The sequence below is a fragment of the Pelodiscus sinensis genome, chromosome 1, assembly GCF_052426305.1.
Source record: "Pelodiscus sinensis isolate ZL-2025 chromosome 1, ASM5242630v1, whole genome shotgun sequence".
Taxonomy (NCBI): domain Eukaryota; kingdom Metazoa; phylum Chordata; order Testudines; family Trionychidae; genus Pelodiscus; species Pelodiscus sinensis.
In genome coordinates this window covers 195,542,931-195,557,201 of record NC_143052.1, presented here as the reverse complement: position 1 = coordinate 195,557,201, position 14,271 = coordinate 195,542,931, and the positions used below count along the sequence as shown (strand labels likewise).

At 39.1% G+C, this 14,271-nt stretch overlaps 1 protein-coding gene across 2 annotated transcripts in view; it reads right to left on the bottom strand.

The window, feature by feature from the left end:
• SLC37A1 (solute carrier family 37 member 1) overlaps window positions 1-14,271 on the bottom strand; it is a 49,770-nt gene that overhangs the window by 16,882 nt on the left and 18,617 nt on the right. For both annotated transcript variants that reach the window (XM_006137867.5, XM_014581016.4), the window contains exons 9-11: window positions 13,128-13,165; window positions 7,197-7,280; window positions 1,177-1,308 (exon numbers count right to left, since the gene is read on the bottom strand). In XM_006137867.5, the coding sequence (XP_006137929.1) occupies window positions 1,177-1,308; window positions 7,197-7,280; window positions 13,128-13,165 (254 nt within the window). The remainder of the gene's footprint in view (window positions 1-1,176; window positions 1,309-7,196; window positions 7,281-13,127; window positions 13,166-14,271) is intronic.

The window sequence follows — 14,271 nt, the reverse complement described above, 5'->3', positions numbered from 1 at the left end:
AACCACTGGAACTAATGCTGGTCAGAAATCTGAACTTTTGTCCATGCAGGAAATTCTGATATTTCAACATTTGAGGCAAAAAACACCCAAATAGGATGAAAAGTCAAAATTACTAAATTTTTCAGGGAATGAAGAGTTCCAAAAATTTTCAGTTTGGAAAAATTTCATTTCGGTTTGACTTTGAACTATATCTGCCTGAGCTGCCACAGTGCCGTACCCAAACTGTCTTTCATATACTTCATGTCCCCATTTTCCTCTATGAGCCAGTCTCCCCAGCAAAACTGCATCTCCCATGATGCTCTTTGGTTCCCCCCCTTAGTGTATCATGGGAGATTAAGTTCAGCTGAGGCACCTGACCTTTAGAGCGGAATGAGGAAGACTTGAATTACAACCCCAATGAAACACCATGCCAGCTCAGCTGGAAGCAGATTAAGTTTGAAGTGACCCATAAAACATTTTTATTCCATTCAATAAATGGGAATATTTTGATTCAGGTCAACCCTAGACTCAACAATTTTTTTTCCAATTTTCCATCATGAAAATTTCCCAAGAAAAATCAGTAATTTTGTGAAAACTGCATTTTCCATTAGATACAGTTTTCCAACCAGTGCTCCTTGGGACTATTCAGTACCAGAACATAAAAAGAGATGCAATGAAAGGACAGTTCTCTGGCCACTGCAGAAGAGGCTGTAGCTACTTCCCCTGCAATCCTCACAATTTGAGGCTGTCTCTGATCCCCTTATTTCTCTTACTAGGAGAATATTTATCTATGAAGTATGTTAATAATGTCAGCAAACTCTTGGGATATAAGGAATGTGAATGCTAGCAATATAGCTCAAAACTATCCAAGACCAAGTTTAGCTTGCACTCTTTAGTTTTTTGGAACTTTGTAAATTCTAATGAGACTTATTAATTTATTCAACTTGCTTATTTGAGCCAAATGTTCCTGTTTTCTGTATTCGCTCTCCTCCTGAATAGGACATCATCTTTGCTTTATATGAAAGATCCTCTGATTCCCAATGTCTAGTCAAAACTCAATAGAATTGAATAGAATACCAGTTCCTAAATGGGAAAACCACTTCATCCAATTCTTCATTTAAACTGTATATAAACCAGAATCTTCTAGAGCAAAATCCAAGTCACAGTAAAGTGGACAAGACTAATGCATGTACTCACAGGTATTCGCAAGGCACCGATGAAGCTTATAGCTGACATTCTAGTTCCACTTTCCCCATTGACTGCAATGTTCTGGTTCAGTGGCACTGTGCAGTTCTCTCTGTCAGGAAGCAAACACTGCATCGCTGGATCCTACATACAGTTTCCCATCACCACAATAAGAAAGTAAATTCATTAAAATATATATGTTTCAAACTACCAAGTCATTCATGTGTCTTAAAACTCTTTTTTTTAACCTCCTGTACTGAAGAAAGTGATACACTGATTCTGAAATTTTTATTGTAGTGTTTAAGTGAAAAAACCCACTATTGCTTAGGGCTGTGTGCATTCAGGAGTAGATACTACATTGCAAAACCACAACATATCAGAGCATGCCTTCAATGGACACCAGATATTCGGAAATTCTGACTTATTTCTTCTACTTTTCAATGACCTCTCTCTGTTCACCATTCAAATTTGGCCTCTCTAACTGCAGTTGAAAATACTTCTTGGTTGACATACTGAAGATATCAATGACGTTACTAGGCTTCTACTTAAATACTAAGCTGATTTTTCACAATTGTTGCCCCTCATGTTTTCACATTCATCAATTTAAGTAGGGATAATTTTTACTGTTCAGGTATGTACAGCATATGCTTAGGTTTTAAAAGATTCTTGAGTTTGTTTTGTTCCCCACCTCTAGTTTTCAGTTTTACTCTTTCAGGCAGTCACACCTATGAATTATATCAGCATTTTTGAAGGACTAGATTCTTTCCTTACTTCAATAGCAGTGGCACCAATTAAGGGGAATAGGTGAGAGTTAATTTCCCCCTCCCCTCCACTTTCTGCACCTGCCCAGAATTCCATAGTCTGGGGGATCCATGGCCTAACCCAGGGCCGGTGACAGATTTCAACAGGCCCTGGGTGAGAGGGAGGGGAAGGCCTTGGCTCCTGGATTCCCCCTGGAAGGTGTGGAACCTTGAGCAGAAAGGATAGGACGGGGGCTAGCCTCCCCCACCCAACCCTCAGTGCTGCGCAGAGCATGCCACGTGGGGCTCCAGCAGCAAACTAAAGGGCCCGGGGTTCCAGCTATTGCTCCTGTTGTGGTAGCGGCTGGGAGTCCTGGACCATTTTAAATTGCCAGGCCCCACAGCAACTGCCCCCTATGGCTCCCTTCCCCCATAGACTGCCCTGGTCTAACCACTGTTAAGCAGCTATCCCATACTAACCCAATATAACTGTTGCCAAAGTGATCAGGAGCAACATCCCAGCTGTGTAGCTGCATTGAAATTGAAGCATGACCTGGTACACATGAAGGGGTTTTAAATCTTTGAATAACTGAAACGCCATTGATAAATTAATTTAACATTTACAATTTACACTGTCAATCCCCAACACAAAATCCTTTGAACAAAACCCTTTTGTCTGTTTTTCAGGACAATTTTCTGACTTCCACAGGAGTGTTGCTTGAATTAGGACAGAGTAAACCCTGCAGAACTGTAAGTATAATAGCCTGATTGGAATTGTCTGAGTAAATACTGATCATGGATTAATAAGCAAAGAGATGATAATTCTGAAGTGGAAGTTACCAATACATATCACCTCTCTTTTGAATTCCAGTTGGAGATATGCATCAATACTTTGGAGTTAAATAGCTAGATAAGGAAAAAGCAATTTGAGGTTGGCAGAGAAAATACATTTCAGCTTTATCAGTATGTGGTACACTCCTAAGCTGTGAAGAAGGATTTATTATTACTCAATACTGTTTAATTTTAGAGGGCAACCTGACATGACAGATAATGTATGGAGGTGTGTCTACACCGCAGGGCTTAACTCGAAATAAGTTACGCAAACTGAGCTCTGTCAATTGCGTATCTTATTTCGAAATAGGGAGCGTCTGCACAGGACTTATTTTGAAATAGAGCACTCTTCCTCTGACTTCCCTTACTCCTCGTCCAATGAGGGTTACAGGAGTCTGCGTAAGAAGTCCTCCAGCTTGACAGTATTTTGACACTATTTCAAAATAACTGCCTGCTGTGTAGACGCGGACTAAGTTATTTCGGAATAGCGCTAGTTATTTCGAAATAGTGTTGCAGTGTAATCGTATCCTGGGGGTATTCAGGTTGCGTACCTAGAAACACTATGGCTACGTCTACACTGGCCCCTTCTTCGGAAGGGGCATGCTAATTTTGAAAGTGGGAATAGGGAAATCCGCGGGGGATTTAAATATCCCCCGCGGGATTTAAATAAACATGGCCGCCGCTTTTTTTCCAACTTGGGGAAAAGCCGGAAAAAAGCGTCTAGACTGGCCCGATCCTCCGGAATACAGCCCTATTCTGGAGGATCTCTTATTCCTACTTCCAAGTATATATATTACATTCTACATTTACAAGAGCAAGATTAGATATCCTCAACTGCAGGGAGAAAAGGGCAAGGTCTCAAAAACAGAACAGAGGCAAACAGGAAGAGCATTTTGCCTGGTTATTTCTTAATATTATGAACAATTAACATAGATGGCAAAGAAAACATACATTAACTCTGACAGATTTGACACCAACTGCCCCAATGCTACTGCTCAGCCACTGTCCCTCTGTCATGATCAAGAAGGAACATCTCTTTGGTGAGAGGATAAAATCTCCTTATCCCTTCAACCTATAGCCTCTTGATACAGGCTGACAAGAGTTCCAATTAGTAAGAGCTGTGATTAGAGCTAGCAGAGCAAATTATAGGCAATGGCTTATTTTCAAATTTCAACTCTGTGTTTATGAATTGTCCAAAAACAGCTAATGAGATTCAAGACTCTTTGCCATTATTTTAGAATTATTCATTGCATAATACCGGCAAGTAACATTTGGGTTGTAGGTTGTACTCAAGCATTTCATTATACACAGTGAATATACTTAGTTTAGAATGGTTTTGTTCATTTTGTTTGAACTCATAAGTAGAACTTGTTGAAGTTTGGTGTAGGGAAAAGTTTTCCTACTCAAAATTATAAGTTAGCCATTGAAACTGAATTTGGGATGGGGAGGGCAGGGGGAAAATCAGTTCTGATCAACAACTTTCAATTTTTACCCCAGGAAAAAAAATGTGAAAACAAGAGTGCTAGATTCAAAACATTTTGAAATGAAAAAGATTTGTGTTTTAATTTGGACACAAGAAATATTTCTGTTCTCTGAAAGGACAAATCCAGAATCCAGTTTCTAGTGTGAATACCAATATTCATATTTACAAATGTAAAGTTTGCTTCTGTCAATTATCTCTAATAGATTAAGATTCTTTTTTGTTTCCATGACTATTCCTGCAAGTAAACTCATTGGCCTCTCGAGAGCAAACATAATGGAAGCAGTTTGTTTAAGAATCAGTAACCTCAGAATATTTGGCACTACTTGTCCAGGGCTAGCTTTTTGGTATGTTTCTCCCCCACAAAGAATTAAAAGACCATTTTCATTTAAAAAAATATCTATGTGACAAGCATGCAACCAAAAACCACCTACCACCTGTAGAAAACCTTTAAAAACAGTGCCCGAGTGATGTTCAGAGCTGTCCTTTGTCAAGGAAATTAAGTTTTACATTGTTCAGTATCATGAATGGTATTTTTAGCTTGTCTTTGTTATCTAGGTTAGATCACACTCATTTCGCATTTTCAGAAGGATTGTTTTTGCAAACAAAGGGACTGCAAAGTTCAGCAAATAAGTATGTACAATGGGAGAAAGAAAAGAACTCTGTTCCTGTCTCAGCATGGAAGGTAGGAAGAGATTTATTCCAATCCAGAGTGTTCAGTCTCCATGAGGAAGTCCAGCAAAAACTCAAAAGGTTACATATTATGCACATACCTAACTAACTACTTAACAGAAAATCAGACAAACAATCTCAGAGCTAAACTGTGACCATCCCCTGCACAGTAGAGGGAGGGAGCCAGGGACGTTCCTATTGGTGCTTATAGCCCCCTAAGCAGCCCAGCAGTGGCACAGGAGAGGGGGACCTGAAGCTGTGGGGAATAGGGTTGCAAATTCTTCCAGACCAGATCCCATCTACTGCAATGGTGCAGGAGCAGAGCTGGGAGAGAGGCATGGAACAGAGGAGCCAGACCACCATAATCCTCCGGGTCCCTCCTGCCCATAGAACAGTTGGTGCAGCTGTCATGGGGCCCCCAAAAGTGCAGGGCCTGGGACCAGCCTCCCCAATTCATCTTATGGATGGGATGGCTCTGGTTGGGGAGGGAAGGTGCGGCCAGAGCCAATATGTAGCACACAGATGCATAGGGCACCATAAATTGTGGGGCAATTTGGTTTCCCAAATTTCATGGTGCCCTAGATGGCTGTGTGTTTTGCTTATCAGTAGGGACAGTCCAGGAGGGAATACAGACTCTGCATCCCATGGGTGGTCTATGTAAGGGACATCCAGAATCATAGTTCCTGCCCTCAACAAGCTTTCTCTACAAGCAACAAGACAGAAGTGGAGTATGCAGAATCATACCTTTGTTTCTCCACCCTGCCAACCAGGAGAGCTTGTTAGCCATGTGATGGAGTCTATCCAGCATCTTAGTAGGGGTAGCAAATTACTATTCCCTCTCCCCCTCCAGCCCCAGGGAGCTCCAGAAGCCATTCTGTTCCCCAGGAGTGGTTGAACTGCATACCACACCTTATTACAGGCTCTGCCTACCAGGTTCAATTCAGCCCATAGAATGAAAGGAGTAACATGTTAAATTGCTGCTTGATCTGGAGTTCTTGGAAGTCAGTGGAGAGACTTTCATAGACATTAATGGGCTTTGGATAACATCAAAGAAACAAAACCAGCTGGCTGTGTCTAGACTGGCAAGTTTTTCCGCAAAATCAGATGATTTTGCGGAAAAAACTTGCCAGCTGTCTACACTGGCCGCTTGAATTTCCGGAAAAGCACTGAGGATCTCATGTAAGATTGTCAGTGCTTTTCCGGAAATACTATGCTGCTCCTGTTCAGGAAAAAGTCTTTTTCCTGAAAGACTTTTGCGCAAAAGGGCCAGTGTAGACAGCACAGTACTGTTTTACGCAAAAAAGCCCCAATCGCAAAAATGGCAATCGGGGCTGTTTTGCGGAAAACCGTGTCTAGATTGACCACGGACGCTTTTCCGCAAAAAGTGCTATTGCGGAAAAGCATCCTGCCAATCTAGACGCGCTTTTCCGAAAATGCTTTTAACGGAAAACTTTTCCGTTAAAAGCATTTTTGGAAAATCATGCCAGTGTAGACATAGCCGATATGTTGTCCCTTAATATGATGGGGGGAATTGGCTTCTCTTCTACATCAGTGACTTCTGTAAAATAAGTGTTTTAAAATTTATTTTGCAGAACTCAAAGTCCTATAAATGGATAGCCAAATACAGTCCCTTCTAATAAATCATACACAGTGTATTTAGTAAACAAAAGGATGCAGAGTGAAAGGTATTTCAGTTTTGGCTATCTGTGCCTTGTACTGTCTAGTCAGGAATTTTGTTGCCCTACATGAAACTCAGGGATCAATTATTACAGAGACAGGCCACAACTGCATTAGGATCTGAAGGCGTCTCAAGTCTGGGGATTTTTTGGATCCAGGCTATTGGTCTGAACTCATCCCTTTATCACTGGTGTGAATTTTGCTCACATGGCTCTGTCACTGCTCCTCCCCTTCTTTTACAATTAAATTTTCAATTCAAAGTATACCCCAGAAGTGATGCAACCAGTTTTGTAGGCAAGGACAGAAGTTCATAGAAGTTGTTAAATATGTCATTTTTAAGCAGCAGAAAGTCTCCAGTCTAAAGGAAGACATACTAAGGGGACACCATACTAAGGGGAAGAAATTAAGGGGAAAACATTCATGTGCATAAGGGACGGTCACCTTGCTGCCTTTTGTGCTTTTGAAAAATCTCCCCCAAAACACATTGTTTTACAGTAAGTTTAAATATTTTTCCTATCAGATCTTCAGCAGATTACCCATGAATATGATTCAAAGCCATTTTCATTGTAAACATTCTACCTAAACTTAAAAAAATCTTAGATACAATTTTAAGTTAAGACATTTCATTTTACCTGAAGTCTGTTGGTCTCTTTAAAGTTTAAGCTTGGCTTCTGGACTCTGAATTTATTTGTGCCATTCATGTAGGGCTTCGAATTCTGCAAAACAATTTTTAAAATACCTACTTTACAGAAGTCATTGATGTTGGAAACAAGATTAAACCTTACTTTCACATAACAAAAATCTTTGTTCATCACATCTCAGACACAAAGTCAAAAAGAAAAAAAACCTTCTGGTTTGATTGTACATTCTAGTTATTTTAAATTCAGGTGGAACACTGAATATTGCAAAATATGAAAGAGAAGATACTTATATATTTGTTTCATTTCAAACTGTACACAGAAGCAGCATGGGAAACTCAGATTGTGAGCTCATTTTTAATTAATGTCTTCGATATTTTTCACTACAAAAGTAACATTTTTGTAACAAAACTTCAATTACAATTAAACTTCCTAAACTGATCCATTTATTTCAAAGGCTGTTAAAGAACAACCTTTATCCCCTCTCCCAACCCCACTGAAGATAAAAATGTCTCACATTCTCTTATAAAAATACTCAGTCTAGTGGTCTGATCCCATGTTGATTTTGAGGTGCTCCTCCCACACACAAAGGATCTGATCCTATTATCACCTGTGGGCTCTCCAGTCTGACAACTGAAACACATCTAAAGAATTGATTTTTTGTAAATCTAGCCACCCATGCACATGCTCAGTTGTACATCTGTGTGTGCTGAAATTGCATTCTTTGAAAAATGTCACCATATGATTTGCCTTTGCTATGAAATTTGCTGGTTGGTTAGATTTCAAATAATCCTTAAATGTATATTCATCACGGTAGTGAGAACATGGGGCTGTGTTCAGTTAGGCATAAAATTAGAGGAGCACAGTGAGGTACTAAATTGCAATGGGAGGGACCTTTGTTTGTAGAGTGCCTTAGTACATCCTGAATGTCACGTAAAAATTTAGTCAGAAAAGCCTGCCCTGTCCATATCTGAAGTTTTAATTTAAAAAGGAAATATAGGCAAAGCTGCTCCAGATACAGCGTAGAGACACATATTTTAGTTGTTCATTCATCCATTACAATCTTCCTGCAGTGCAGAAAATGTAGGTGGGGTGAGGACAAATTATGTCTAATCCATAAAAGATAGAGGGTAGTCACAAAGATTGAAGTAATCCTCCTTAATAGTTCAAAGTCAATAGACAAGGGTTCCACAAAATAAATAATTAGAAATGGTCTTGCTGAAGAGTTGTGTTGAGAAGTGAATTACAATGATTTAGCACAGGAGTGGGCAAAATTATGCCCACGGACTGGATCCAGTCCATCTAACATTTCTGTCTGGCCCACCACGACTCTTTGGACCGCTAAAAATTCTAGGTGCAGCAGGGCGCTCAGGACAGCAGCCTGCCTGCCATGGCCCCAAGCCACTCTGGGAAGCAGTTAGCTGCTATGGGCGTGTCTCTGTGCACCCTTGGCCGGGGGGTGGAGGTAGGGCCTATCACCCAGCACTATCTTCACAGCTCCCTCCAGCCACAAATCAGCCAGTGGGAGTTGTGGGGGTAGGGTTTGTGGGCATGGGCAGCACACGAACCCACTCTCTCCCTCCCCTCAATGGATGTGCAGTAACATGCCAGCAGCAGACGGCCAGTTTTTGGAGTATCATGGGGCCACAGCAGGCAGGTAGCCTGCCTAAGCACTCTGCTATGCTACTAGCCAGAAGCCACTTCTGGTAAGCACCTACTGGCCATAGCCTGCACCTCACACTCCATCCATCCCACACCCTAGCCCCGTGCCCTAGAAGCCCTTCCTGCACCCAAATTTCCTTCCAGACCCTGCACCCTGTACTCCCTCCTGCACCCCAATCACCTGCCCATAGCTCTCTCGTGCACCCATTCCCCCTCCCAGACACTACACCCCTCCTTTAATATAGCAGAAATGTGTGACCTGTGATGACATACCAAAATTCATGGAGTCCCTCTGTCCCCCCAAGAAAATTACTATCCACTCCAATCTAGCAGAAAGAATATCCATTATCTGAGGAAAGGCCAGCTATATCTTTATCTAAGGGCGAAGAAAAGAAGAAGTGCAAGACCTTTTTTTCATTTCACTATTTAAATGCAATATACTCTGATAATGAGGAAATGTCTGGAGATGACGAATAGACTGAGAGGCTGCATATGAAATATTTATGCTTTATCTTCTGGAGAGAAATAAGAATTTGAAAAATATAGAGTTTTCCAGATATGTGAAGAACTTTACCACAAAATTTTTATAACAACTGATATTTCTGCAGAAAGAGAAAGTTATCTTTAAAAAGAGTCCTTAGAACAAAAGTATTGCAACACACTTATGTTTTGGTCAGCTGGGTTTACATGCTATGTGGCAAGAGCAGTGAATGAAAGATAATGCTTTGCATTTCTTTCCCTAATACAGATGCCATAAACCTGCTTGCTAGTGTCCTTTATTGCAGATTGCATAGACTGCTTGAATTACTGCTTTTGTGGAAAGTAGATTTCTGTGGAAAGCTTAGACAAAGACTCCACTTCTGGTATTTATACCAGACTGAAATGTTTTGAAAGAAAGTTTCAGATTCACAAGTACACAAACCACACTAAAATGGCCAAAGTACTTAACTGCAGTCTATGTTTATTCACTTGAAAGTATGGAGGGAACTAGGCACCCTGTAACATTTCAAATAATCAAGGACACGAAAAAAAAATTACGAGACCAGATCATAGATGATGCCTTAGATTTAGCCTCTGTGAGGAACTACTCTTTGTGGTAACTTACAAGTTTGTAATGCTTCATCTGTGATTAGAACATTGTTTCTGCTCTATTTAGATTCAAATGTACTCTTCAATTATTATTTACAAATATGTTTTAGAAATTATCAAGAGGATGAATGCCCCATGGGAATTTGCTTCTCCGAAGGACTGAAAACAAATGAACAGCTAGAATTGTATGCCTTCCCACAAAATACTGCAGCTAGTCTACCAAGGCTGAGGTTTTTGTTTCCAGTGATGAACTGTCAGTTTTATTGTCCTAATACCATAGATGTATCCTTACAGTTGTTATACATCTGTACTTCAGCAACCAGATTTGTTAAATCAATATTATATTAATTGGTTTAACTTCTACAAATTAAACCTGTGGTGAATGCAGAAGAAGAGTGCATTGAAGTCAACAGGAATCGAGGATACTCCATACTTTGTGGAACTCAAATGTTAAAATTTGAGGTATTCCCACATTCAAATATCATGCGAGACTATAAGATTTGCTGAACTCTTGGCAAATTTTACATTCTGTAGCTATTTTTGAGAAAAGTCTAGGAGATAAAGGTGTTTAAAACCTCCTATGGTATTGCAAACAAGAATCTGTGGGAGGGAATAATGCTTTGCACTCCAGATAGCAAGGTTTCCATGGAAACAGTAGGTCAAATGCATCACACAATGAGTCTGGGTCTGGGGCAATTATCTTGCTAATGTTTCTGAGAAGATTAAGTCAATGACATAATGCTTTTGGGGGGTGGCTGCAAGAAAATAAATCCACAAATTGCCTTTTTTTTTGGCTAAACAACATGAAGACTGATATAGTTGAAAGTCATTTTTTCTTTCATATCTCAGCTTTGGTAAGGCAGAAAAGCAAGACGCTGTGCAGAGCTCTTTAACAATGCTGTCCAGGAAGTGAATGGAATAAATTTAACTCAGAAAATCTTAGTGGCAAATGCAGAGATCTATTTTTTTCTTTCCAGCCACTTCACGAAGTGATTGAAACACTCACCAGGATGTTTCTCAATAGATAGCAAATAAATACTGAACAATCTAACTCGAATTGTCTATGATACATGTAACTTCAATCCAGTAAGAATTAAATAGAAAATATAGAAACTACAATATTTTCAGATTTTAGTCACCTCATTTTAGTAATAAAGCAAAAAGCAGATTGAGACTGGCATTTAAAATGATCAGAAACTTTGTATCGGAGAGACTGAAAAGATTAAAGGTGATGTCCTTTGGAGGTAACAGTAAGAGAAAAAGAAAGAGATTTACAAGAAATAATAAATGCTGCAGAGAAGACCATTTTACCCTAAGTTACCATACAAGAATGAGAGGGCATGAAAAATTAAGACAGTCAATATATTCAAAACAGAGACAAGACATTTTCTTTCAATGTCTCAGGACTCATTGTCAAAGGATATCATTGAGGTGAATGATATAGGCCCAAATGATTCCTTATCCTAGTTAAATCTGGGGCCAGAGGAAAATATATCTATATGAGGATCCCCTTGTGGCGATCTCTCTCTTCTTTCCCCCTCAAACTGTTCCTTCAGGTGGCTTGGTTTGAAGAATATTTCCCTCAATTTAGCATCCCACTATAAAAAACGTTCCAGCACTCCTGACTTCTGTTTAAAATCTTCTATGGGACATTGAGCTAAGAGATATGAACCAAACTGTGAACAGCTTCAAGCTAAGGGGTGCTCCTGCACCCCCTGAAGTCCTCGTTTGAACACATATGCTACTGCCTCTCAGAGAAGTGGATTTTATCACAGCAATAAAGAACCCCTTCCATCTCTGTACTAAAGTGTCTGGAGCTGTGGCATTTAGTGAAAATATGCCCTTATTGTAGCCTAACAGAAGTAAGTGAGGGTTACTTGTGCAAGTGCTCAGCAATACAAACCAAAGGTTACACATTATAGCCATAACTTATTTTGTTTACAATAGTTAAACCAAAGTTAAAGCATAACCCTCACCCCACCAATGTACACAGTCAGACACTAGGTTCCCAAAGTGCCAAGGTTCAAAAGTGATGGTATTTTCCTGCATCCGCCAGGCGCACATTTTCAAAATATTAGAAAATGTTAGTAGAATTAGATACAAGTACTTCCCAAGTGCTGGATTGCCAGTAATCAAAAAGTGAACACGTGTCACGGTTTCCCTTGACATGCACTACTTTAGTGCCAGCAAAAGCATGGATTGATCTAACTAATTGGAAAGCCTTGATTTAAGGAACAGATTTTAAATCAACTTTTCTATTTACACTTTGGTTATTCTCTAAAGAAAGGTACATTGTCTTTAGTTGATATAACTATTAAAACACCATGTTTTACACTTAAAAAAGCCTTTACACTACATCTGATTTGGTACATCTTTTTGCTACCAAGGAAGACACAACTATACACTTTTATTTAAACAATTAAATAGTTTTAATTGTATATTTTTAGTGGAATAGAAAATGGTGAATGGTATATTGCTTATTTACTGGATAATTCACATTTTGCTTTTTGTCAAGCTGCATAAGGTTGGTAACTGGAATTTAACACACAAAACAGCAAACAACATTTATTTATATTAAACAAAACAAGATCTTAATATATGTACATGACCTACTGTGCCATATTTATGAAGCTTGGCCACAAAAACTAGACATTTCCTCCCAAATTTTTTATGCAGAAAAGCAAACTTTGAATTAAAGTATTTGACAGAGGCTCATGTATTCAGCATATTTATTATATATTTAAACCTTTGAAGAGATAATAATAATTTTAGGTCTTCACATATTTTGTGTTAAATTCAGAGTTAATTTTAAACTGATTTTCAAAAAGAAAAAAAAGTACGCTAATTTAATCAAAATTTAAACATCCAGTTTTATTTAAAAAAAAACAAAAAACAAACACCATTTTTATCTCCCTTGCAGCAAACTACATGAATACTCTAATTCAGCTAAAAAAACAACACATTACATTATTACTGGTCCTACGACCAAGCACTATTCATTCCCCTAATATGAATTACAGCCCCATATTGTTCAAATGTATACCAGATGGCTAGTTTCATACTACAACTACAAAATAATGCCCTATAGATCTACTTAAAAAATAAAAGTAACATGAAACAGACATGAATATTATATTGAAAAGGAGAAATCAAAACAGAAACATGCTCACTTACATTGGATGTTTCGCAAGCACAACTTATATCTTTAGGGTCTGAAATACAACACCACACCAGTTAATCAAACATAAGGAATTATTCTCCTACAATCCTGCTGATATTAAAGCCTGGTCTACAGGCTTGGAAAAGTTGCTATAACAATATAACTATGCCTGACAGAGATATAATTTTGTACTGATTTAGCAATACTGGTATAAGCCTTAGCACAGATGCAGTAAACTGGTGTACAGATGCCTTATATTGGTAGAGTTTATTTTGTCCCCTGAGCTGGCATAAGCTTTTATATAAATAATTCTATACTGATATAATTGCCTTCATGCTGCATGCATTCTTACTGCTTTAATTATGGTTAAAATAGCAAAACTGTCTTGTATAATTTAGGCCCAAATGAAAAAATACCCACGCTCATTTTGACCTACAGATAGAGTTTTTGTTTCTTTTCTTTAATATTCAGGCCATAGACAAAGAGCACAGTTAAGTCATTTTCAGCCTGACACATGCGTATGAAGTCCAGTGAACAGGTCACATATTATCAGACTAGGAATACCCCAATTCTCCCATCCATACACAGAATCTGACCCTTGCTTCCCAAGACGACTTACTGAAGTCAAGATACAAGATCAAGGTGATATAGTTTGAGGTGAAGGAGACAAATACATTCTAGTAGGATAGATCATGCCTTTGTCACCTCGAAATCATGTTGCTACAATCACTCCACATGGTGTTGTATCTTAAGACCACTCGGAAACAAGAATAATGCAGGATGCTATGGCCAGCTTAAAATAGAAGTCCTAGCAAGGAGCACATTACACCAGGGGGCTCCATGATTTGCACTGGCTCCCAATGAGTTTCAGAGGGGAATTCAAGGACTTGGCTTTAGTCTGTAAAGTCCTAAATGGTTTGAGGTGCTTTAAATAAGAGCTTGCCTTTCTTCCAGGCCACAGTTGTGATCAGTGAAGACCCTTAAGTTATATATAAGAGAGATGCAGGGGATCAGATTAGGACTTTGCAACTTCTCCATTAGCATACCAGACCTTGACCGTCTGAACACGCCATCTTTTTCTCCATGTAAGCTCCTGGGAAGGATATGACCCATATCTGGCAGATATTTATTTAGGTACCAGCAGCCCTGCATAGGTAT